The sequence below is a fragment of the Hemiscyllium ocellatum genome, chromosome 3 (assembly GCF_020745735.1).
Source record: "Hemiscyllium ocellatum isolate sHemOce1 chromosome 3, sHemOce1.pat.X.cur, whole genome shotgun sequence".
In the NCBI taxonomy this organism is placed as follows: domain Eukaryota; kingdom Metazoa; phylum Chordata; class Chondrichthyes; order Orectolobiformes; family Hemiscylliidae; genus Hemiscyllium; species Hemiscyllium ocellatum.
The window spans coordinates 86,162,643-86,190,540 of record NC_083403.1 but is presented as its reverse complement, the minus strand read 5'-3'; the positions used below and the strand labels follow the sequence as shown (position 1 = coordinate 86,190,540).

At 38.7% G+C, this 27,898-nt stretch overlaps 1 protein-coding gene across 1 annotated transcript in view; it reads left to right on the top strand.

Annotated features, from left to right (window-relative positions):
* LOC132806709 (tyrosine-protein kinase Blk-like) overlaps window positions 1–26,887 on the top strand; it is a 111,161-nt gene extending 84,274 nt beyond the window's left edge. Inside the window, exons 9-13 of the mRNA XM_060821265.1 lie at window positions 2,619–2,798; window positions 3,830–3,906; window positions 18,123–18,273; window positions 19,045–19,176; window positions 26,571–26,887. Coding sequence (XP_060677248.1) covers window positions 2,619–2,798; window positions 3,830–3,906; window positions 18,123–18,273; window positions 19,045–19,176; window positions 26,571–26,770 — 740 coding nt within the window. The 3' untranslated portion in view covers window positions 26,771–26,887. The remainder of the gene's footprint in view (window positions 1–2,618; window positions 2,799–3,829; window positions 3,907–18,122; window positions 18,274–19,044; window positions 19,177–26,570) is intronic.
* The last annotated feature ends 1,011 nt before the right edge of the window (window positions 26,888–27,898 follow it).

Below are 27,898 nucleotides of genomic sequence, written 5' to 3'. Positions count from 1 at the left end.
GAGGTGGGTTTGTTTTAGCATTGACGAGACATGGGGAATGGGTGAGGGTTGAGGGAAATTTGTTGTTTTTATTTTATATCCATGACAACGTGCAAGGTGATGGGGTGGGCCAGTTCAAACAGCCACATCTGCATCCGTCAGCCCCTGTGACTTCTTTTAAACTCTTTCCTGAGGCAGCAAACACAACTCCCATGAAGACTATGCCACCCAGAATGAGCATCTGAATCTCTGGAACAATTTCTTTCTCTAGATTGAATTTGTGAAGTGGGGATTGGCCTGATTGTGCATTCCAGACAGAGGAGAAAAAGCTGATTCCTCTGGAACCCTCCACAGCACTACTAGATGCATAGTATTTAGCATTGTGCAAGAGATAGGAGTAATTAATGACATTGTAGTGAAGTGCCACTAGGTAGTTCTGACCATAATGTGAATGAAGTGCAAGAAAAATGTGGCCAAGTCTAATATTTTTATGCAATTATGAAAGCATGAATGTAGAGCTGGCTAAACTGAACTTACAAGTTAGTGAATACAAATATCAATAATAATACAGTGGCAGATATTTAAGGGTGTATTTTAGAATACACAGAATAGATACATTCCAATGAGAGAAAATTCTAAGAGGAAAACTCGCAATTCATGATTAACTCTAAAGAAAAATCAATCTTAAAGGAAAAACATATAATTACAAAAGAAAATTGTGTCAATTCAGAAGATTGGTCAAAATATAAAATACAGCAAATGATAACTTTAAAAAGGAAAGATTAGGATATGAGATAAACCTAGCTAGGAATATAAAAACAGGTAGTAAGAGTTTCTAAAGATATTTTAAAAAGGAAAAGGCTAACAATGTGAGCATTGGCCCATGAAAATGAGTCTGGGGAATTAATAATGGAAAAAAAGACAATGACAGATGACTTGAACAGATATTTTGCATGAGTCTCCTCTATAGCAGACACAAACAAAACTGTAAATCAAGAAAAGGGAGAGAAGAATTCAAGAAAATTACAATCACTAGGGAATTGGTACTGAACAAAATTTTGGCTTTGGGCGATGTTTCTGCAGACCCTGCTGGACTTCACTTAAGATTTTTTAAAAACGTGGTTAGTGAAGCACTTAATTCATTGGCTTTAATTTTTCAAAATTTCTTAGATTGAAGGAACCATTTGTTTAATAATGAATGTAAGTCCTTTATTAAATAAAAGGAGACAAAAAGCAGGCAACAATAGTCCAGTTAGCTTAACATCTATCATGGGGAAGATGATATCAATGAAATTTTAGTAGAACCTTTGGATAAGTCCAAGGTTATCAGACAGAGTCAATATTACTTGAATGTGATTTCTCTTCCTGAAAACAATCTGTTGGATTTCTTTGAGGAGGTATATGTGCTGTGTGGTTAAAGGGGAATTGGTGGATGTGCTGTACTTAAATTTGCAGAAAGTATTTGATAAGCTATCACGTTGAAAGTTATTACAGAAAATGAAAGCACATAGTGTAGAGGGCAATATATTGGTATAGGTAGAATTTAGCTCTTTAACGGGAAATTGAGAAAATGTCCAAATGGGTCATTTTTTTTCATTGGCAGCGCGTAATGAGTGGTGTGCCACAGGGGTCACTGCTGGCGTCTTAACTTTTCACAATGCATATCAATGACTTGGATGAAAAGGAGAAAGGTTATGTTGCTAACTTTCCTAATGACAGTAAGATAAATAGGAAACTAAGTTGTGAAGAGGATGTAAAGAAGCTTAAAAGGATTATAGATAGGTTAAGTAAATGGGCAATGGTAAATGGAGTATCATGTGGAAAAATGTGAAATTGTTCATTCTGGCAGGAAAAATAAAGAAACATAAAATCTAAGTGGTGAAAGATGCAGTGTTTTGAGATGCAGAGTGATCTGGATGCCTTTGCGCATGATTCACAAGAGGTTAGCGTACAGGAACTGCATTTCAATAGGAATGTTATCATTTATTGTGAGGGAAATTGAATGCAAAGATAGGGATATTATTTTGCAGTTCTACAACGACATCTGGAGTACTGTGTAAAATATTAATCTCCTTATGTAAGGAAGTAAATTTGTTGGAAACTGTTTGAGAAAGCCTCCCAGATTAATAACTGGAATGAGTGGATTGTCTTTTAAGGAAGATTTGGACAGATTGGGTTTGTTGTCATTAATGTTTGGGAGAGTGAGAGATAACCTGACTGAAATATAAAAGTTCCTGAGAGATCTTGGTAGGGTGGATGCAGAAAGGATGTTCAGTCCTGTCGGACAATCTGGAATTAGGAATCACTGTTTAAAAGTAAGAGGGCATCCATTTAAGACAGAGGTAAGGATAAGTCTTTCTCATGGACTCTTGTGAGGTTTTGGAACTCTCGTCATCAAAAAGCTGACTATTTTCGATATAAAGGTAATTAGTTTGTTGATATTCCTGTAGTAAAAGTTTAAAGTAGATGGTTGGAATGTAAAGTATTCATGGCAACTCATGGTCTTATTGAATGGTGGAGCTGGTATGAGGGACTAAATGGTTTACTCCTATCCCTAAGTCATAAAAGTTTGTAGAAGACTGTAACCAAAAAATACTTGAATTGAATTTTCAGGACTGCATTTGTTTTTCAAATCCCAGGCCACTATAAGGACAACATCAAGGTTGCTATTAAAATGCTGAAGGAAGGTAGCATGTCTCCTGAGGCATTCTTGGCAGAAGCCAACCTAATGAAGACACTTCGACATGACAAGCTGGTGCAGCTGTATGCCGTTGTAACGAAAGAACCCATCTACATAGTGACAGAATATATGGCGAAAGGTATAGTGAAGATGCTGCTGCCTGATATCTAATGCAATCGCAACCGTGGAAGCATATTAAGCTGAATATAGCTATCATTTTTTGTATTAACTGTGATTTTCCTGATCTATGATATATTGATTAATTAACATATTTATTTTATGCACAGGTTTGTAGCTGTACTTCATTGTAAATTGGAGTTAAACAAATTGTATGTTATTTCCCTGTCATTTTGCACAAAGCTATTGAAATGGGGTGGGATTTCTGTTGGTTTGTTTAGGAACTAAATATTGGCACTAGGTATAGGGCATGTGCCCTGAGAGACTTGAAATTGTGCCTCAAGCCTCTTTGATGCTTTTTAAAAATCTGTTCCAAGATATTATTACACACCACTGGAACAGGTTGGACTTGAACCCAAGTCTTCTGGTTTAGGGATATGGATACTACCACAGTATCACAAGAGGACCTTCTCTAGTTTTATTGAAAATATCTGGATGAACTATTGGCACCTCTCACACCTCCACAGCAAGTTTGCTCACTTGCTATAAATAAATCTGGGGGCATTTTCCTCACTGGCAAAAGGAAGGGTATTGATGATCAACATTACTGTTGTGTCAGTGAAGCACCTCAGGTTGAAACCAGTTTGAGGAAGCAAATGTAGAGCAGGATTTGCCATTTACAAATGTAAAGGTTCGGCTCCTGCAGTAGGTAGCTGACAGGTATAACAAACATATGGCTTGACTCAGTATCTGGTCAAGTGTTTTTCAGGCATCCCATTGGATGGACTCCTTTTCCCAGAATTGACTTTTGCTGCACATGATTTCTGCCGATGAAGCTCAATGAAGTCCAAATTTTGCTGCAATTTATTTTGCAATGAGTGTGAGTTCTACAATGTGTGCTCCAATTTTTGGTTACTTGCCAATATAGAACTTCTTACCTGAAAAAAATAGAATGAAGGTGGAGTGTGTTATTGATCATGTGGCATTCTCTTCCTTGATTGTCACGGATGGTGACTGTAATGTGATTTCACTGTGTGACTTATTCTACTGCAGGTAGTTTGCTCGACTTCTTAAAGACAGATGAAGGAAGTAAGCTTCAACTAGTAAAATTAATTGACATGTCTGCACAGGTAAGTCTGCTGGAATTATGTTTTTACTACTGTTTCACTTTGCTCTATCACTGTGACCAGGACTGTAGAAAAGTGGGTGGCTCAAGTTGCACCCAGCCTAACCTGATTATTTTCTGTGCTTTCTTGGCAAACATTGTGAACCTGGAATTTAACATTCAATGTCTAGTTAATAGCTATGGACAAGAGATTTCAAGGAAGAGACATGGCAGCAACTATGATATAATGATACATCAAAGAAGGATGTAATTAGCTCATGACATTTCTGATACAGCTACTTCATTAATTCCTCTTCTTGGTTCTTTCACCCGAGGTCTGTAAGTTTTTATATTTCCATATTATTGTGACAAGAAATAAATGTCAGTGACAATATCTTCACTGGGAATTCTGCTGATCAATTGCATTGAGTTTGGTGAAAAGCTCAAATAAACTGCATTAGATTTAATAATGCAAGTGGTGACTGTTTCATTTCATGACAATCTGGTTGAATGCAGTAATGCTTGTTCATCAGTGGGTATATCACTAAATGGAATGTGTTTAAAAAGTCAAATATTAAATGAAAAAAGGAATGCAGTTGAGGAATCCATATCCACTCAGGTGAACTTTAGGGCTTTTACCTGAAATATCGATTTTCCTGCTTCTCTGATGCTGCCTGACCTGCTGTGCTTTACCAGCACCACGCTCTTGACTCTGATAATTCCAGCATTCTGCAGTTGTCACTTTCACCTAGGATACAGTGATGTCAGCCCCTAGATGTAAGGAGATTTTTTTCCATGATGGCCTTCTTAGTATGTAGCCTCTGCATGACTATTAACATGTGATGGGCTAGAGATGGAACCCCTGGAAAGGCAGAAAGTCCATGACTTAGCCCTTAGATTGTACACACAGAACTTTGCTTCACCTGATAAAGTATTGTTACGACACATGGTAAATCCCCCTGCTAATTTAAACCAGACATACAGAAAAAAAATAACAATTTTGTTCTTTAATTCCAAAAGAGAACATTAGACAACAACTATCTACAACTGTAAGCCTCTTTTGTCTTAATGATTTATCTACCTCCCACTCTATAACAATATACTGGTCCGATAAAGCTCCTATTAAATTTACAGCAAATCAAATTTCAAAACCAACTAGCTGTGTCGATCCTCCTCTGCAGATTTTCCCTGGGTTGTCTTTGGTTTTCTGCTTCAAAGATATTTCATATGAAAAAGGTACCTTTCAGAGAGAATGATTTTGGATAGCTGTCATTCGATGGCAGAAAATGCTTTTCCTCTGACTGTCAAAAATGCCTGCTTTTATACTCTAAAACATTGGATCATCTCATTGGTTGATGTTGTCAAAACAGTACATTTCAAATTTGATTGTGTTTTGGTATCTTGCTTTCCCCCCCCCCTTAAAAAACAATGAATCATCATAATGAAAAGATGGCTTCATTTTTTTTCAATTTGTTCACCACATTACCATGACATACATAGGACATTAATCTAAGTTCATTGTAACTTCTGTCCATGCACACATAAAACATTTGTATCTAGTCAATCGCATCTATAGTTTATTGGTTAAATCTGCAAAAATGCATCTGCTTTTACATTCTTATGACCTACAACATGTACGATTTGTAAATTAAAAGTCTGTAACATAAGACTCCTATGAAATAATCTCCCAGTTTTGCCTTTAAATCATTCTAAGAATGTAAGAGGAGTGTGATCCATGTACGCAACCATCTCCGACACATTATTCATGACATAAACATTAAAATTTTGTAATTCTCTTTCAATTGTAGAATATTTTCTCTGGTGGGTATTGAGTTTCTTTGAAAAGTAACTAACTGGCAGTTCGATTTCATCATCATCTTCCTGTTGCAGTACAGCTCCAACTCCTATGTCACTGGCATCGATTGCAACTTAGAAGGGTTTCAAAACGTTTGGTGTAGCTAAAACTGGTACGGTGGTCAATACTGCTTTTAAATTGTCAAATGCCTCCTGGTAATGTTCTGTCCACAGAAACTTTGTGTTCTTCTTCAGCAAATCTGTTAATGGTGCCACTACACTGCTGAAGTTTGAAACAAACTTCAGGTAGAATCCTCTTAGTCGCAAAAATTGAAGCATCCCTTTCTTCAAGGTTGGTCGTGGAAATTCCGCAATGGCCTTCGTCTTTGTGTTTCTTAGCATCAATCTTCCATGACCAAGAACATCACCTTTGCTTTTGCGAATTCAGTAGACAATAGGTACAAGAGTAGGCCATTTGGCCCTTCGAGCCAGCACCGCCATTCATTATGATCATGGCTGATTATCCACACTCAGTATCCTGTTCCTGCCTCTTCCCCAAAACCCTTGATTCCACTGTCTTTAAAAGTTCTATCCATCTCGTTCTTGAAAGTATCCAGAGACTTGATCTCCACTGCTTTCTGGGGCAGAGCATTCCATATATCCACCACTTCTGGGTGAAGAAATTTCTCCTCAACTCTGTTCTAAATGGCTTACCCCTATTTTTAAACTGTGTCCTCTGGTTCTGGACTCACCCATCAACGGAAACATGCTTCCTGCCTCCAGTGTGTCCAATCCATTAATAATCTTCTATGTCTCAATCAGTTGCCTCTCATCCTTCTAAACCTAAGTGTGTACAAGCCCAGTTGCTTCAAAATTTCAACATATGATAGTCCTGCCATTCCAGGAATTGACCTTGTGAACCTACACTGAACTCCCTCAATAGCCAGAATGTCCTTCCTCAAATTTGGAGATGAAAACTGCGCACAGTACTCCAGATGCGTTCCTACCAAGGCCCTGCACAGCTGCAGAAGGACCTCTTTGCTCCTATACTCAATTCCTTTCATTATGAAGGCCAGCATGCCATTAGTTTTCTTCAGTGCCTGCTGTACCTGCATGCATGCTTTCATTTACTGATGTACAAGAACACCTAGAACTCACTATACTTCCCCTTTACCTTACTTGACTCCATTTAGATAGTAATCTGCCTTCCTGTTCTTGCCACCAAAGTGGATAACCACTCATTTATCCGCATCCGTCCACTCACCTAGCCTGTCCAAGTTATCCTATATTTTCATAACATTCTCCTCACATTTCACCTTGCCACCCAGCTTTGTGTCATCAGCAAATTTGCTAATATTACTTTTAATGCCTTCATCTATATTAATGTATATTGTAAATAGCTGCGGTCCCACTGGTCATCGCCTGCCATTCCAAAAGGGACCCGTTTATCACTACTCTTCGCTTCCTGTCAGGAAGAAAGCTTTGGTTAAGTTTTGTTCAGTTTTGTTTAAGTTTATTACCAGTTTGCTTCTCTTAATCATTTAAAGCACTCTGTCAACTGTACCATGTGATCATTCCAGGACTCCCTAAAGATCACTACATCGTCCAAACAAACTGTACAGTTTGTTAACCCAGCCACAACTCTGTCTTTGGAATATGGCTGGTGCTTCCTTCATTCCAAAGGCATCAATTTGAACTGATATAGCCCATTTGGGGTTACAAATGTGAAAATTTTTTTTGCTTTCTCTGATAAAGATACCTGCCAATAACCACGCAGTGAGTCCAACTTTCTTTACACAGTCCTCCAATCTTGGTATAGGATATGAGTCTGATTTGGTTATGGCTTTGATCTTCCAATAATCCACGCAAAATCATTGAGTCCCCATTCGGTTTGGAAACTAACGATTGGCAAACTCCACTCACTCTGACTCAGTTCAATGATACCTTCGTTGAGCATTGCCTCCACTTCCTTCTAGCCCTGTCTGGCTTTGAAAGGATTAAGCCAGTAGGGGTGTCATTTTATCGGAACAGCATTCCCTACTTCTATCTCTTGCACGATAGCATTAATCCTCCCTAACGTATTCCTGAAAATGTCCTCATACTGGTGCACAAACATTTCAACTGCATTCTTTGCTCCTGAGACAGATAGATTACCAACCTATCCCACTCCTCAAGGACTTCCTCATTGGTTAACATATTTTGAAGCACATCAAATTTCATAACATTTGGATTTGATTCTTCACTCTGAGATGCAGAATTAACACCTGCTTCTCCAGTCCCTTCTCTCTATTATAGTAGGGTTTCAACATATTTACATGACATTACCAGTTTTCTCCTATCTGGCAGATAGTTCACCTGACTTAACTTTTCCACAATTTGATAGGGACCGCTAAACCTGGCTTTGAAGGGATCACCTATCACTGGTAACAATATCTTCTGCACAGGAAAATGTCCATATTTTAGAGTTTTTATCTGCCACCTGTGTCATTCCATACTGTGCCCTCTTCAGGTGCTGTTTCACTAACTCAACTATCCAATTTAATCTCTTCCTCATCACTGATACATAATCCAATTGTGGAATCTCCGACTTTGGCCCTATCAATTTCTCTTTAATAATTTCAAAGGGCCTCTCCCTTCATGTTCAATTATTAACCCAAAAGGAGTAAACTGAGTAGATTCATTTGGGACACCTCTAATGGCAAACATTACAAGTGGGATACCTTTATCCCAATCGTTCGGCTAATTCTGACAGTATGCTGTTAACATGCTCTTCAGGGTCTGATGTCACCTTCCCAAAGCTCCCTGGGATTCAGGAAGATACGCACTTGACTTAAAGTGCTGTATACCTTAGCTATCCATGGCTTCCTTAAACAGCCTAACAGTAAAATTAGATCCTTAGTCTAACTGAATCTCATTGGGTAGCCCATACTGCATCTTCAAATTATCCAGCACAGTCAGTGCCTGCAGTTAGTTACATGACAGGCTTGCCAACTTTTCAATTTATCACTCTCTCTTAAAGGTACAGTACAACACCTTCAACTCCACAACATTATATTTTTCCTTGCCCTGAGAGAAGCAAGCATTACTTGTAGAGAGGATGAATGGTTGGCCACCCACTCTAGAGACAAGTTCTGAACTGTTTGTTTTAAAAGTGTTTTTAAGCAGTTTATCTTTTGCTTGAGTGAACTTACCATCCGACCTTAGGAGTACCTTTCCTTGCAAAGACTGAATAACATGATTCATCATGGGCCCCACTTTAAAGGATGTACCTCTGGAAGATGTAATTTTTCTTTTAGTCTCTGACTTAGAGATGGTCTCTTCCATATCCAGAAGTTTGTACACTGGAAAAAGCAGCACCAATGGCCTTCCCCTTCATAGTTTGCTCATGAGTCTTGCAGCACCTGACATTCTGAGATTCTGCAATTAATAATTTGATTGAAGCGGATATCCGAAGATTTTATCATAAGTGCATTTGGTCAGTGCGGCAAAAATGTAGATGTTGGTTTAAGGTTAGATATTGAGCACCTGGAATGTTTTTTGTACCTGATATTGGTGGGATTAGCAAGATAACTTTTGTAATACAATATATCCTAACTTTGACCTGATAAAGAAATCATAGGATAAATGTTGTGAGACCATTATGGAACTGACTGATAAAAGTACCAATTCTAATTTCTAATGCAAAAAAAAAGTTGAAGCTTAATAAAGGATATGCCCACATTATCAAGCAAATTGTTTTGATTATCAAGTTGCTTGTATTCAGTGAGTACCAGAACTGGACCATGCATTAATTGTTTCTGTTAGCAGGCTATCCAATGAATAGGGGCTTCAAGCTTGTTAATGGTTCTGGGCCAGGTCTCCAAATTTGTTACAATTTGGTAGGAATTAGGAACTTTATAAAAAGTTGACAAAGTGTGAGATTCCAAGTACTAACCAAGAGAATAAAGTTACATGATTCCACTGTTTTGAATAATTGACTATACACCCTACTATACACAGGCAGAATATTCGCACAATCTACTAATTTGTACCCTAACATCCAAAATTAACATGAGGCAAGTATGGATAAGATACCAGACACTCATTCAAATAGGACTGAATTGTCATTAAAATTCCATTCCTAAATTCTTCCATAATCATGATATCCTTCACATTTTCAAAGCTTTGCTCTAATTCCAATCAACAAAGCCATCAATCTGATTACATTTCTGTTTTCATAGTGAATTCCATAAATGTTTTATCCTTGCTGTTGTAAAACCTTACTTAGTAAACTTCAGGATTAAGTTTCTAAGTGTTAAGTACCACATTTCTAACTGTTTCATACTCTGAGGATTGTATTTCTAAAAGACTTGAATAAATATCCATTGCCTTACCGCCCAGAATATTTTGTAGCAGAAGGTTTGTGAGTCCCTTAGTCAGTTCAACTTTTTTAAAGCAATTTTCTGAAATGAGAAAAAGTATCTCCCGGAATAAGGATTCTGGTCTCGGGTCTCGAAACATTGACACTACTTTCTGTACACCAATGCTGTTTAGTTTCTACAGCAATTTCTATTCTTGTTTTTGCAGATATTTCTTGACACTTTGTTTAATACATTTAAGAACTAAATTAAGATTTATTTATGTTAATTTTAAAATGGAACAGGACTCCCTTTCAGCCCTCAACTTATTTGAATTCATGTTTTCTGATTTCTTTCTCTCTTTGAAATTTTCTTTCTCTTATCACTTTCCTCTCAAGTCAACGTTTCTCTGGAGTTCAAGTTCAAACATTTTGCCTTTTTCAATTTCAATTGTTCTCACTTCTGCATCCCTTTCTACCTCAATCTGTTTCATCTGCAACTGCATTCTGGCTAATTCAAGCTGTGGACACCTTGAGTTAATCTCTTTTTCTTTTAGTCCCAGATGTTGTGCTATTAACTCAACTGTGTATGTTTTCTTAGGCCCTGTTTTTAATTCTAACTCCAAATTTCTTGCTAATGATTAGCACAACCTTGGTCATTGTTTGCAAATCATTTGAGGATAAGTCTTTTCTGTCCAGAAAAAGACATAGCAACAGCCAGTCATTTTGATTTCCAATATGTGCAACTAACTTCAGCATGAAAATCTTCTCAGCTTTAAGCGTAGCAAGACCCAACCCAACATTCATATTTAACTATGGATTTCAACTCCCAGAAGGGCCCTAAATTATATTGCGATCTATCCTTTTTGTAAAGTTCATAAAATATGAGATGCCAGATACTTACTAACAGATTAAAGCCACAGATTCAGTGGTTTAGTACATTCCACAATAAACGTTTAAGTCCAAAGTTAGAACAGTTCCATAATCTAGTATATAAAAATCATTTTCTAACATAGATCATTGATTTTTTTTCAGCATGGAAACAGACCTTTCAGTGCAGCTTGTTCTCACCGATGAGATATCCAAAGCTGATTGAGTTTTATTTGTTAGCATTTGGTCTCTGAACCTTTCCTATTCATATGCCTTTTAAACATTGTAATTGTAGCTGCCTCCACTAACTCCTCTGGCAGGTTGTTCCATACATGCACCACTCTTGGCATGAAAATGTTTCCCCTCAAATCCCTTTGAATTCCTTCCCTTCTCACCTCAAACCTATGCCTGTTAGCTTTAGACTCCTTTACCCTGGGAGAAGTATTTTGGTTATTCACCATATCCACATCCCTCATGATTTTATAAATGTCTGTAAGGTCACCCCTCAGCCTTTAGGGAAGAAAGCCTCAGCCTATTCAGCTCTTCCTATAGCTCAAACAATCCAATTCTTGCAACGTTTGTAAATCTTTTCTGCACTTTCTTAAGCTTAACAATATCCTTCCGACAGAAGGGAGACTAGAATTGAATGCAGTATTCTAAAATTGGCCTCACCAATGTCCTGTATAGCCACAACATGTCAGCTCAGCTCCTACACTCAATATTCTGACCAATAAAGGCAAGCATGCTAAACATCATCTTCAATACCCTGTCTACGTGCAACTCCACTTTCAATGAACAATGCACTATACTCATCTAAAATTAATTGAGACAAATAATTAATATACCCATCTAAAATAAATTGAGACAAATTGAGACAAATAAAACACCCCGCAGAGCACATCAAATGGCAAATTCAATCAAAAATCAAATTTCTCAACAGTCCTGGATGTTAATGATAAGGTTCTGCTTGGTAGACTGGTTAGTAAGGTGAGAACACATGGAATTCAGGGGGAGCTTAAAGACAGTAGTTAGATGGTGGTGATAGAGGGTTGGTTTTTGGACTCAAGGACTGTGGCCAATGGTATGCGGCAGAATTGATGCTGGGTCTCACTGCTTTTCATCATTTATATAAGTCATATTGATGTGAATATAGAAGGCATGGACAGTAACTTTGCAGATGGCACCAAAATAGATGGAGTAGTGGACTGTGAAGCAGATCATCTTGGAGTACAATGGGCCTTGATTAGAAGGGCCAATGGTCCAAGGAGTGGCAGATGAGTTTAATTTAGATAAATGTGAGGAGTTGCGTTTTGGTAAGGCAAACCGGGGCAGGATTTATACAGTAAATGGTATGGGGCCTGGGAAGTGTTACAGGTCAAAGAGACCTGTGGTGCAGATGCTCAGTTCCTTGAAAGTGGGATCACAGGTAGAAAGGGTGGTGAAGGTATTTGGCACACTTGCCTTCCTTGGTAAGAAAATTGAACATAGAAGTTGAGATATCACTTTTCATTGGTACAGGACACTGGTGAATCTACTATTAGAATATTGCATACAACTCTGGTCTCCCTTATATAGGAAAAATGTTGCTAAACTTGAAAAGGTATACAAAGGATATATGAGGATGTTGCTGAGATTGGAAAGTTTGAGTTATAAAGAGAGGCTGAATAGGCTGGGGCAATTTTGCCTAGAGTGCAGAGGCTGAGGTGTGACATTAGAGGTTTATAGAATCATGAAGAGCATGGATATGGTGAACAGCTGAAGTCTTTTTCCAAGGGTGGAGGAGTCCAAAACTAGGGGACATAGATTTAAAGTGAACGGGGGAAGATTTACAAAGGGCTTAAGTGGGGCGGGGGTGAGGGAGGGTGCTTTTTCAAGTAGAGAGTAGTGCATTTATGGAACAAATGGCCAGAGAAAGTGGTGGAGGCAGGTAAACTTATAACTTTTAAAAGCCATCTGGATGGGTGTATGAATAAGAAGGGCTAAATACTGGCAAATGGGATGAAGTCAGATTGGGATGTCTGGTTGATGTGGACAAATTGGACTTAAGGTCTGTTTCCATGCTTTATGATCTATAACTCTATGATATGGTAGGTCTGAAATCTCAACAAAACTTCACAATAAATCACAATTCTTCTGACGATCTGTCCTCTAAGAGCTGCATGGACTGCCTTAATTATTGCTGAAGTTCTGATGGATCACCTTCCTATCCTGGGTGTACATTTCCCTGGATTTTGAGAACTAGAACTCTAGTACTTATTCACTTTCACAATGATAACTTTCCATCAATAGTTAGCTTCAGCAAGCAGGGCCTGCCCTTTACTTTTCCCTGAGATCTAGTATTGCTCAGTTGTATCAAGTTGTTCCTAAGACTCTTTTGTGAGTCCTAGGAGCGCAGAAATTCACAACTATTCTTAGAACTTGTTCCTGAGTAGCAACTTAGTTCAGTTGTTTTCTGAGCTTTCTAGCTAAATGACAACACTGCTTAACATGAAGCCTACTTTTGTCCGCTTGTCTGTCTCTCATACATTACCAACTATCTTTAACCATTGAATTGATCCTTACTGACCTTTGAGCTTTGTGAGTGATCCATTGAGAACCTTGCATCAAGTAGGGTGGCACAATGGCTCAGAGTTAGCACTGCTGTCTAGCAGAGTTCGGTTCCATCCTTTGATGACTGCTTGAGTAGAGTTTGTATGTTCTCGCTGGATCTGTGCGGGTGCTCCAGTTTTCTTCCACAGACAGTGATATGTAGACTAGGTGGATTGGCCATGCTAAATTGTGCCACAGTGTCTTCATATAGGTGGGCTAGGTTTATTAACCATGGTAAATGCAGGGATAGGGTGGGAGTATTGGGTCTGGATCAGATGCTCCCCAGAGGTTCGGTGTAGACCCGATAGGAAGACCTGCCCTTACTCCTAGGCAATATTGAATGGAGCTAATATTTTTAACAGTCAAATAAATGCAGAATCTCTTGGAATTTTCTGTTCCTTGACTGTTGCAATTTCTACACCTTGCTAGCTTGCAAATTATCAATTGCATAAAACAAAGTGGTTTTCATTACAATCTAGATTGAAATGAACCTCCTTATTAGCATGATCTTTGCATTAAATGTGTGTATAAAATTCACTTCGTGGGAAGTATGCTATTAAAATTTGCTTCATGAAGTGAATCTTAATCCCCCAAATGGTTGGGTTTGGGTCATGTAAGTTAATAGATTTAAAATCTAAAACCATTATCTTGAATACTTGTTTCTGAATATAATGGCAGCTAGACAATGGGCAGGTCACCAGCCTGTTCCTGGGAACTGTGTTGAATATTTCACAATTCCAATAAGATTGGCAGCCTCTGAATTAACCAACTCTGCAGGCTTCTTGGAAACCTGGCAGTTAAAGATAGCCAAGGACAGCATCAGACAGAAACTCTGTGTTTTTGGAGCATTATTGGTGGAAAAGAAAGTAGACTTCCTTCCCCATTGGTCTCCAATTGCACCACCCAGTCTCTCACTGCAAAGGCGTCAAGGTATACTCAATATCTGATATCGGGGATTAGACTTCCTACCTACCCTGGGATGAGGATCAGATCTCCCAATTCCCACCCACCCTCAGTGAGTAGCAGCAAGTTTTCCTCCATTGTCCTTCCTCTTGTTGTACCACCCTTCCCTTTAGCCTGGAAGTCAGGTTTATTGATCAGACTGACTTCAAACACAGGCAACTATTAAAATACTGGTGTTTCTGGAATTCTAAAATAAAAGCAAAAAAATTCTGGGAGCATTCAGAAGGTTAGCTAACATCCATGCCGAGAGAAAGGAAGGGTTTAATGTTTCATATCACTTCTTCTCATGTTTTGTTAATAATTTAGATATTGGCATAAAGGAACCATCTTCAACTGAAAAAGTCACAGATTGATTTAGATAGATGAGGAAGAAAGTGTTGTGCATTTAATGTGGGGGATAAAACAGCAGGCAAATTTACATGTTCTGTGATATCTGTTAAATGGAATGGATTGGAAAAGTGACCTGGAGACTAATAATGGATTACATATTGAAGCTTCATCAACAATGTGAGGTGGCTTAGGAGAAAGTAAATCATGGTTTAGTGCGAGATCTATCACTCTCTAAACCCACTATATAATCAATGTGAGAGTGGATTGCTTGGTATGGTCAGAAAATGATAAGATGAGGTTGATGTCAAAAATTGGACAGGCTTATTGGGCCAAATAGTCATTAAGGAATAGGACCCCAAGATCATTTCCTATTGATAGTTGGTGATTTCCTGTTTCCTAGGTGTCAGACATTCATAAGATTTTCAAAGTTGCGACTTTTAACGATCTGTGCAGTTAGAATTCTTTGCAATTTGAGCATGATATTTTCCGTAGCCCAACATATTTAGTTTAATCATGTATGTAAGATGTTCGAGCTGTGTTGAGTTTCTGGGGTTAGAGAGTAGGTGTGAGAGTCAGTTCAAATCAATACACTACTACAGCTGTTAGTGGTCGGAGGAAAATAGGAGCGAGAGACAAACACCCACAGTTGCAGTGAATAACTGATTAAAACAGGTTAACATTGTGTGTAAGAAAGTAATGAAAGAATATTTTTATAATTATCATTGAATCTACTAAAAGAGTAATTTCAATTTGCACTGCATCACAGTAATCCAATTTATGACTCTATGTAAAGAATTAATTTACAGTGTTGCTAAAATTAGAAGTCTGCTCTCAGTAAGATAAGTTACAGGTTAGGAAGTAGCGGTCTGTCAGAAAAAGCTGCTGCTGTTGCTGCTTTATTACGGCTCCTTATCAATTGTGAGATCAGCAGAGGAAATAAATTCATTGCTTCCATTTTCCACTGTGATAAGCACATTTTGAAAAAAAAATGCCTTGAGGAGAAGAAATCAAATAATGCAGACATCTGTCTGTTTAAGATTTGGGGAGCAATTTGCACAAATGTTATAGAGTGTCAGAATTCCCAGTGCTGACACTCCAAAATGTAGAATTCCATTATACTCATCAAGTTGATTGCTATGGCAACAGTTAAGCTCCTTGTCACAAGATGAGTTTTTACAATTTTCCAAAAGCTATGGTAGGTTTTGAATTTAAGTAAGGAATATTTTCCGTTTGCAAGTAAACAACAAAAGTTATAACAATGTTCTGGAAGAGGTTGAAAAACAGTAACTATTTCGTTGAGCTTTAAGACAATTTCCTGAAGAAAACAAAGGCAGTGTCCCTTGTACTGAAGTCACATCAGTAAGTTTTCAAATTGCAGAATGTCACAAGCAGTAATAAAATGATTGACCAATTAAATTGTTTTAATTGGTCTTGAAGTGTGCTGACCATGAGAAAATGGTATTTTTGCTAGTTCAGGAAGATTCCTGCCTGACATGATAGACAATTCTTAGCTTCCAGGCTGAATCAAACTCTTTGTAATCTTGGTTACCTTCTCATTGCCCAAGTTGAATTTCCGATTCCTTATTCCTTCCTCAGGAAAATTGCCTACTTTGCCCTTTTGTAAGGTTGCCTGTTCCTGCCTTCATTTTAACTTGTTTTTCTCTGAGATCTTGATCCATACCTTAGTCAATTCAGACTGAAGGATTTTCACTGATGAGTTGGCAATTGGCTTGATTCAACAGACACATATTCACATAAAAAAATTCCCCAGCTGTCAGCCCATCTCTGCCTCTGTCACCTGCTGGAGCATTATGTACAGCTCCCACAAATGGACTATCTGGCATTCTCTTCTTAAACTCCACTTTGTCACTTCAGATCAATCTTGTCCTTGGAGGCCTTCTTTAAAATTCACTTATTCTTCCTGTAAAATATAGTTCTTTAGCTCATTGGCTTTACCAATATAATGCCCCATTGGATTGCAGAGTGGAGTGCAGGCATTTGTGCCACAGGATGAAAAGATTTTTTAAATACAATGCTATAGGATTGAAAAGTCTACTAAGAAACAACTTCATTCATCTCCTAAATCTAGAATGACTGTGCACTAACTGTGCTTACTTCCTCTTATTGCAAAGTGGCAGGAAAGGTTTGGTGTTGTATCCCAGCTTTTAGAATATCATACAATTGAATAGGCCATGAATGATGTTCCAGTAGAATGTAGAATGACTGATTTATTGGGAACCATATATGAAGATGAAATACTTGTGGCCAAGGCCATAATATATATATTTTTTATTCATCTGTGGGCTATAAGCGTTCTAATCTAGCACAAATTAAATGCCAAAATAGGTCTGTACCTTTAAGACAATTGCATGACACCAAAATATATTTGGTCTGTGTAATGCATAGTAATATCAGTAAGCACAAAACCCAGAATGTGTACCAGTTTGTGTAAATAATTAGTCTCGGAAATAAACTTCAAGACATCTGTCACGTAAGAACCCAACTCTTTCTGGTGTATGTGACTTGGGTGAACATACATAAACTGACAAAGTTCATCTGTGAGCAATGCTGTCAATGCTAGCATTTATTATCTATCCCTCATCGCCCTTAAGATGACTGCGTTGAGCTGCTTTCTTGACCACAACAGTCCATGTAATGAAGGCACACCCATTAAGCTGTGAGGAATGGAGTTTTGGTGCACTTGGAACAGAACAATACATTGAGATTCATTGGAAGGCATGGTTGTAATGTTGTACTGGATTGCTGAGGCACAATGGCAGCTGTAAAAAAGTATGTAACTCAAGTAAAAGCATACTTTACTTGAAAATCTTACTGAAGAAGCTGAGCAAGATTCCTTGTGATTCAGAGCAAGAATTATCATGACATTGAATAGGTATGCACAGCACAATGTTTGGAGAGAAATGATCCAAGTAACAGGAGTTTGAGTATATCATAATTTTCTGAAGCACCTATAATTTTTACATTATCATGGACTTGAGAAATTCATAAGAAAGTGGTGTAGAAAGCCACCTTTGTTAAATTTACACTAAATTCATACAGATGCAGTAAAAGTAAGTGTCGACCAGGTTTGTGGGTGTGGGAAGGTTTTGTGTTCCTTTTAATCTGATCAGCATGGTGGGTTGGATTTTACAGAACCAGAGTGTGAATTGGATGGTTTAATTCACAGGTATATTTGAACTGTAATGAAGGGATTTAGATCGGGTTGAAAGTGTGCAAGATTGAAAGGAGACTATCCCAAATTTGGCAATACATCAAGGAAAACATTGAGAACCAGTGATTTTAAGAACTGATATTTCATTTATTGTCAATTTTTAAGTACTGGAATGTCTATTTTTCAGATTGCAGAGGGGATGGCATACATTGAACAGAAAAACTACATCCACAGGGACTTGCGAGCTGCCAATATTCTAGTATCAGATGCTTTGATCTGTAAAATTGCAGACTTTGGTCTTGCCAGGCTTATAGATAATGAATACACAGCAAGAGAAGGTAAGGCTTTGTTTTGTATTCACAAATTTTCAAGGAGTATGTGTTCCTAAGCCTTTGAATGCTAAGAATGCTAATGTATAGAATGCTAATAATATACCTAGCATTGTTTCTGCTTTCCCCATTTCTGAAATCCCTATAATTCTGAATTCCTCAATACCTCCACTTCCCCATTGTAATTTTTCACCACTGCTCTGGGCCATTGATGCGTCAAAGAATTTTGTATGGATGATGGATTGTTTGGTGTTATATTTGGAGTTGATCTAACTGTGTCTATATCTGTGTCTTATCTGTACTTGGAAAGTTTTGAACAAAAATCGCAGTTCAAGTGGTTCAGCTTATCAGATACACTCACACTGTCTAGTTGATGTTTCCTTCTAATAAAATGAAAAAAAAAATTCAATGAGAGGATGGTTGTTATTTATTTTTATTAAGTACAAATGCTTCTTCTGCTTCAGTAAGTCAATTTATTTTCTGGTGTCGAACTGAGTCATTCAAGAACATCCTAGTTTCTCTGGCTTATTCTTTCTTAATGTTCCCAGCTCTATTGATGCAATATACACAGTATGGGCGGGAAATATTCTCATTCTTGTTTGATATACAGTTATTTTCACTCAAAAGACAAACTTTGGAACAGCTGATTTGGTAGTCAACAACACTTGCCCCTGAGTCCAGAGCACAATGCACAATAAGTTAAAACCTTCTGGAAAGAAAAGATGAAAATTGGTGGCAAGAAAAATAATTTTTACATTTTTTATTTTCTTTTTGTCACAGGTGCCAAATTCCCTATCAAATGGACAGCACCAGAAGCTATTAATTATGGCACGTTCACAATTAAGTCTGATGTCTGGTCCTTTGGAATACTTTTAACAGAGATTGTAACATATGGGAGAGTGCCATATCCAGGTAGTGTAGCAATTGCACTGGATTTCTGGATTTTTATGGATTTGATGTATGATTGATTTTACATTGAAATGATAACAGTGACAGCATGCATTCGGTAATATAATGTACTATTGAGTAGCTGAACACCACTCCTAATGATACTTATTAAACAGGTGACTTAAAGCTGGCAATGTCATGTTAATCCCAGCGAGAGCTGAAACAGCACTTTTAAAAACAGATGCATGCTCTGACACATAGCTCAATATCTAGATAGTGCTCTCTGACTCTGTCAAGCCATGGTTTGAAATGTGTGAATGGGTCCTCAGAATCATGGAATGCTATAGTCCATGTGCAAATATACAGTGCACAGTTCAGCAAATAATTGGCTACACCCTTAACTTTACAGCTCAGGGGAGACCTTTAACTCATTGTAACCAATCTCAGCCATGTCTAATATTTCTCTACTTGGTGTCATTCCCACATCCTTTTCCAAATCCCTTTATTTTTCCATTTCACATATTCATCTAGTCTCTTTACTGGAGTTTATGTGGATTTGTTTTTCACAGAAAGTTTTCACATCTAATGTCCTAATAAACTATTGGACATGTATATTTTAAAAAAAACCTCCTACAATAACCTTTTGTTTTTTACAGTGACTATTAATTATTTATCCTTCCCATTGCTGCAACCATTCTGTGATTTTGTGATACCTTATTAAAATCCCTTCTAATTGTAAATGTCTCGATCAGCTCTCTTAACTTTGTTACAAAACAAGTTTAGCTTGATTATAAAAGTCAAGAATGATGCTCAGCATTGGGGATATGCTATCTTGTTGGAGGTGTTGTCTTTCTGTTGCGATATTAGACTGAGGTCCCATCTCCCTGCTTGGGTAAATGATCCTATGATACTCCAAAGATGTGCAGGTCAGGTGAATTGGCTATGCTAAATTGCCATAGTGTTAGGTGCATTAGTCAGAGGGAATTAGGTCTGCATGGGTTACTCTTCGGAGGGTTGGTATGGACTGGTTGGGACTGTAGGGAATCTAATCTAATCTATTTTGATAAAGAATGGGGAAGTTATCTTGGCCAGTACTTACCTCTTATTGAACTATTACTAAGACAAGTTATCTTGCCATTATCACATTAGTGTTTGCGGTAACTGGCTCTGTGATTTCAGTTCAAAGTTGCACTTCAGAAAATTACACTTCAAAAGTGTTTCTTAGGCCATGAAGTGCTTTGAGACATCCTGTGGTCATGGAAAGTGTCATATCAATACAAACCTGTCTAATTTCTTAGCACAGAAACTGGTCATTCAATCCAACCAGTCCGTGGTGATGTTTGTGATGTAACAGGAAATTAAATTGCTTAGCATGATTTTCCCCTCCCTGAGATAGTGAAAATAATTTTGAATGTGAGGATTTAATTCAGTGAGAGTTTGAGCATTAAATTCTCACCATAGAGAAAAACCTTTGCAATCAAGTCCTCATTCCACAAAAAGGAAGATTAGATTCATGCCATTAGATGGCATGAAGCCTATTTGCATCTCATTAATTAAATAAGTTGTCATATTTACTTTACCTTCCAAATTTATTTAATCTCAGTTGAGAAAGCCACTCGTTTCAAATCTCAACAGCGAAACAAACTGAGTACCAGTTGAGTCAGGTCCTCTACTTCGAGTCTGGGTGAGCTCATGGATGTGTCAGCAATCTTTCTTCTTTTTACTTTAAGTGGACCTGCTACAACTATAGTTAGTGCCTCCATGGTTACTGGGGACAGCATCTCCCTGAACCCTCTACCCACATAATTGGGTAATGGCAATACATCAGCCTCAGAACATCAGGTTACATAGGTGGCATCAACAGGTTCAGACTGCACTTATTCTATCATACAAAGCTTTTGTAAGCAGGAGCAGCCAGCAGCCTCTGACTCAGAGGACGTGCTTTAGTGCAGAGTGAAAAGCAGCCAACTTAAACTTAAGCATCCATAAAAGGCAGGCAGCCTGTGACAGTAGGAAACAATGAAGAGAACACATAATAGTCAGGAGGGACTGGGGCACTGCATGTTAACTTCAGAGGTGCAGAATATGCCAACAGATAATGTGGCAAATGTAATGCTGATGCAGTAAATATAATGTTAATGCTTAAAGAGAACATTGGTGAGTGAAAATCAAAGAGAAAGAATGTCTAGTGGGATAAAACTGGAGTCTAGTCAATCAGTGGGTACGAGCACAATTAGTCCTAGGGGCTGCGCCATGTAATATCCAGGGATTGACCACACTACTGAAATGAATCTACAGAGGCTAGTATCCTGTCAGTAAGTCATTCTTTATTTACACATGAAGAGTCCTTGACACTGATCCAGGTTTGTCAGAGCCAGAAGTCTGATATTCCTGTTGTTGCTTGTCAGCTGGGACTCCCTGACTGGACCAGATTGGAGTGCTATAGTAGGTCAGTGGTTGCCACTGCTGCCCCCCAGCGCCAGGGATCCAGATTTGATTCCACCTCGGGCGACAGTCTTTGTGGAGTTTGCATGAACTCCCTATGACAACATGAGTTTCATTTGAGTGCTCCGGTTTCCTCTCACTGTCAAAAGATGTGCAGGTTAGGTGGTTTAGCCATGGGAAATATGGAATTACAGAGATGGGATGGATTGGGGTGGGATGCTCTTTGGAAGATTGATATGGACTTACTGAGCCAATTGGCCTGCTTCCACACTCTGGGGATTCTATTAATTGGCCCAATCAACTCATATTGTATGAGGTCCACCTGGCTGACCTCAGTACAGTCACTAAAAGTAGTCTAACAACATGTCTGGGGACAACTCTTACATCTTGCCTTTGGTCTCAGTGTCTCTGACACTCATTTAGAGTAGGTTGGTTGCAGTCCTAGGCTCATAGGCCCTCAGACGATGAGGCTATCTGCAGTTGGTTGAGGGAACAATTAATGTTTGGTGATTGCAATGTAGCATGTCCTTTTATTAGTTTGCAGATGCTCACATTGTTTCAATTAAACCAGTTCTGTTGTGACAATGTGATAGTACAGCAGGCTTATAAATAGTACAAGGGAAATATATTTATAAAAATGCTGCTTTTAGATAATGATTGAATTGCAGTTGTGTCCTTGAAACTTGCTTATCCTCCCTCGCCTTCCCACCATTTCTTGGTGCAGGCTCAAGTTTTGCAGTGGGGTTGGAGAGAACCTGCTGTGTAATATCCCTTGGTAACTTTGAAGATTTAGGTGATTGGTCCTAGAAAGCTTTTAACCTGTGACTTTGCTGGGAATCTTCTGCCTAAATGCAAGTTCAACCTCCATATGTTGACTCATTGCAAACATTGTGGTTATGAGCAGGGGAAGCTGGAGGGGCTGGGCACCATTATAGTTTTTAAGAGAAGAGGCTGTTGGGGTGTTTATCTGTTGGTCTGTCACCAGTCTGCCTAACGAAATAGAAGAGGCACACATGGAGTGGGATTGAATACCTTGGCCCCCTTTCGCCTGGTCAGTGATGTGAATACCCATGTTTAAAGTGATAGAACATGAGCTACAGTGTATAACTGGCAGACAGGGAATATATACAGCTGGACCTGGTCTCCAAAGCATCCTCTGTCTTTTCCATGTGTTTACATACCAGAGCTACCTCAGTGTTGAGAACATGATGAACTCCTGTATCTTTTGTTTCAGTCAACTAAGGGCCACTGGCGCACCTGATGGTGAACCCATTATTACTAATAATCTGTCTACCTCCTCCTTAAATTTATTCAGTGTCCCAGCATCTGCCGTACTCTGGGGTGGTGAATTCTACAGATTTATGGCATTTTGAAAAAAGTAATTCCTCTTATTTCTGTATTAAATCTGCCAATCTATGACTTCTTGTTCTAGATTGTCCCAAAAGGGGAAACATCCACTGTGTCCCCCTTAACATCTTACATACCATAATTAAATCTTCCATACTTCTAAACTCTAGCAACAACAGCCTTAAACTGCTCAATGACTCCTTATACGATAAGCCTTTCATAGCTAGAATTAATCGAGTGAACCTTCTCTGAACTGACTCCAGTGTAGTTCTACCCTTCTTCAAGTAAGGGGACCAGAACTGTATGAATACAAAAATGGTGTGACAATCCTGCTGTTTGCCATTCCTTTGTTGGTCCAGGAGCTCTCCTGCTCCTATTTCTTATGTTCCTCTATTGGTCTTGACATTCATCACCAGATTGCAGTGAAGATTGGCCCATTATGTGAGAAGTCTTAAGTGTGATGGAAATGGGTGCACGATCATAGCCATTTAAGATGGTGAGGCAGTTGCAGGTAGTGAGCAGGAAGAGCAGAGAATAGGAAGGGTTAATAATTTTTGAGGAAGTGATGGGTGTGAGCCCTTGAGGGGGCATTTTGCATGTGATATTGATGAAGTTGATTTCTCTTGTGGAGCTACTTTAGGGAGGACACGAGGGCCTAATGTTATTATCGCTGGACTATAAATTTGATGTCCCAGACAATGTTCTGGAATTTGAATTTGATGAAAATCTGGATTTAAAGCGCTGGTGAAGATCATGAGACCATTGTTGATTGTCAGGGTAAAAAAAGACACACATCTGGTTGGCTGATGTCCTTGAGGGAAGGAAACTAGAAATCCTTATCTGGTCTGGCCTATATGTGACTCCAGACCCATAACAATATGGTTGACTTTCAACTGTCCTCTGGGAAATTAGGGATGGACAATGAATCCCGGCCTGTGATGCTCACATCCTTTGAGTAAATTTTTAAAAAGCACAGCAAGTTATTCACTTTCTTTTGGCACTGTTGCCTGTCTTTCTTTAGTGAAGCCATAGCATTGAATTATGCTGCAATCTCTGATCAGGCTGAACATGTCTGATGAGATATCTAGTAATCATCTCTAGTGATTCAGGAAGAGTACTAACTTCCTGTCAGAAACTTAGTCGAGGAATACCTGAACATAAACCTTGGAGCTAATTTAGATTCACGTCAGACGTTTAGTTTCATGGTTCCCATCACAGCCTGATGTGATCCTTACAGCTTGCAGCATCTGAAGTCGTGTCCAAAAGGCTTTTCAATATGCTGTTGTGGTCTTGAACCTCAGAAGGTCCCAGGCAAAGTGAGAATTTCTGGTTGCTCACCATGTGAATTGCTGAGTAACCGAAGCAGCATGTTGCCTGCATAGGGAATGAGCTGAGAAGCACATGATCCTATGAGATAATTCACTCCTGGTGCACATGAATGTTTGGCCACCCTAAACACTAACCTCCAATATTTAACTTCAAATGGGGAAAATTCCAACCTGAGTCTTAAATTAATATGAGAGTCATAGAGATGTACAGCACAGAAGCGAACCCTTTGGTCCAACTCGTCCGTGCCGACCAGATAGGTGGCACAGTGGCACAGTGGTTAGCACTGCTGTCTCACAGCGCCTGAGACCCAGGTTCAATTCCCGACTCAGGCGACTGACTGTGTGGAGTTTGCACGTTCTCCCCGTGTCTGCGTGGGTTTCCTCCGGGTGCTCCGGTTTCCTCTCACGTCCTAAGATGTGCAGGTCAGGTGAATTGGCTATGCTAAATTGCCGTAGTGTTAGGTAAGGGGTAAATGTAGGGGTATGGGTGGTTTGCGCTTCGGCGGGTCGGTGCGGACTTGTTGGGCTGAAGGGCCTGTTTCCACACTGTAAGTAATCTAATCTAAAAGATATCCCAACCCAATTTAGTCCCACCTGCCAGCACCTGGCCTATATCCCTCCAAACCCCTCCTAGTCATATACCTAACCAGATGCCTTTTAAATGTTGCAATTGTATCAGCCTCCACAACTTCCTCTGGCAACTCATTCCATACACATACCACCTTCTGTGTGAAAAAATTGCCTCCTAGGTCTCTTTTATATCTTTCCTCTTTCACCCTAAGCCTATGCCCTCTAGTTCTGGACTCCTCCACCCAGTGAAAAGACTTTGTCTAGTTATCCTATCCAAGCCCCTCATGATTTTGTGAACCTCTATAAGGTCACCTCTCAGCCTCCGACGCTCCAATGAAAACAGCCCTAGCCTATTCAACCTCTTCCTATAGTTCAAATCCTCCAACCCTGGCAACATTCTTGTAAATCATTTCTGAACCCTTTCAAGTTTCACAACATCTCAAGGAAAGAGACCAGAATTTCACACAGTATTTCAATAGTGGCCTAACCAATGTCCTGTACAGCCGCAACATGACCTCCCAACTCCTGTACTCAATACTCTGACCAATAAGGGAAAGCATTACAAACGCCTTCTTCACTATCCTATCGATCTGTGATTCCACTTTAAAGGATCTATGAACCTGCACTCCAAGATCTGTTTGTTCAGCAATACTTCCGAGGATCCTACCATTAAGTGTATAAGTCCTGCTAAGATTTGCTTTCGCAAAATGCAGCACCTCACATTTATCTATATTAAACTCCATCTGCCACTTGTCAGCCCATTGGCCCATCTGATCAAGATCCTGTTGTAATCTGAGATACCCTTCTTCTCTGTCTAATCCATTCAAATGCTGATAGTTGGGGAATTCATTAATTCCAGAAATAGTGTGACTCCATCCCTATTGTAGAGTCCTGTTTGATAGAAATGCAGACCATTGAGTTTATTTAATTTTGGTGGGCCAAATGGTTGTTTCTTATTTCACATTTCATTATGTTTTAAGAAAAATAGAGCTATTCTCGATTAAGTGTTTAGATTCCATTCTTTTAGGCAATGTCTAAAATGCTATCATTCAGCTACCATTACTAATGAATAGTTAATGAACAATCTCCCCCACTGTGATAGGAGTGACAAGTGTGAACCCACAACCTACCACTCCCTAATGCAATACAATTAAAAAAAATACATTAAGTTTTGCATTTATATTTTCTTTATATTTATCATATCAAGTACAATAAAATGAAAATGTGTTAGGCTGAACCAAAAAGCTAAAGTATGCCAGTGAGGTGTAGTCAATTTGTAAAATTGTTTCATGCAGTATAGGACTGGAGATAAGTTAGTTACTTCTGGTTTAATACGATTAACTCTAATTTTTATTTTTTACAGTCAAACCAACTGAAGAGATGGCAGTCCTGTGAACTCAGGATTTTTAGGGCAGGATTGTTTTGGCCAGTTGGACCTGTCGGTTTACCACCACTGTCCCTCACTCTAACTCCCCTCCAATTAACCTCAATGAAATGGCAGTGCATTGCATTGAAATCCATTGGATTTAGATCAGGGCAGAGATAAGGTTGACAGAATCCAGACAGAAGCCCAGCCCACCACAGCACCACTTTTGCCAGGCTAAATTTTCAACTTTCATTCAATCAATACATTTATGAAAGCTGACTGGAAGTATGCCGAGTTTGAATACAAATACTGGAACAGTTACTGTGCCAGGTATTTATTGGCTGCATTTCTGTTTTTTCCAGGAATGAGTAACCCTGAAGTGATTCGGAATTTAGACCGTGAATATCGAATGCCGTGCCCAGACCATTGCCCAGATGAACTCTATGATATCATGATGAGTTGCTGGAAAAAGGTTCCAGAAGACAGACCTACATTTGAATATTTACAGAGTATTCTGGAGGACTTCTTTACAGCCACAGAAGGACTGTACCAACATACTTAGCTACAAACAATTTGTTGGGCTACTGAAGCAAAAGGTTTATTTATTGCAGCACCTCAAATCATGCATGTATTTTCATTCTTATGTCGCTGAAACTACTTACAATTTAATGTGAATTTAGGTCTCAAAACATTTCTCTGTCACATTCAATTTTCTGTGTTCAGTCCTATATTAGAAAGCCAAAGGACTTACCAATGACCTAAGCCTACCAGTTGCGCTGAATTTCAGAAGATTGTGCTCTAGTGCCAACAGCAATTTGTGCTGGCAGAAAATAAATCAATGAGAAAATGCCATGAAAGTGCCTTCTGCATACTGTGTATAAGAATATTTTTGTCTCCAGAAAGTGCCCTCTCAGCTGTCATGACATGGTGCATCTCTGTTGGACATCTTGTTAATTTAGTCAAAAAAATATTCATTACAATGGAAGTGTATTTCGAAATTCAACTTTGCACATGTTATGCTGAGCTGGTGTGATTTTGCAACTTTAGTTTCCAAAAGCAACACTGAGTGGGTTGTACATTATTTGTTGCGTTATTTTATACATTAAAATACCTGGCAAGTTTCAAAATGAAACTATAATTGCTTAAGTTGATTTTTTTTTATGCTGGATTGTTTTAGGTGATATTTTATTCTAAATAATATTACACAGAGCAGACAATTCTTAAAAATTACAGCATGTTGGAATATATTCCACCATTTTTAATTTTCAGCTTACATTTATGTTACTGTTAACTTGAATTTGTACAATGATTCATATCCAAACACGCAAGCTTTAGGTTGTGCAGTGTTTCCCTGTTAAATGTTTGCTAACTTAAAAGCCTTTGTTGTAGATCGTTAAAACACACTGTTTCCATAACTTGCTTAAATACCTCAGTGCATTGCTTCAGTGTAGCAATACTGCAACTAAATATTCCTTTACAGGAGTCATGAGCTTGTAACCCGGTAACTTGTTTTTTAAAAAAAAAAGTAACAAGAACTAATATGTTATTATTACAAGCAAGGCTAGATTTTTTTATTCATTTGTGGAATCTGGGTGGTGCTGGCTGGTCCAGTGTTTATTGCTCATCCCAAGTTGCCCTTCAATGAGGTTGGGGTGAAATAACGGTATTGGTGAGCTGCCTTCTTGAACTA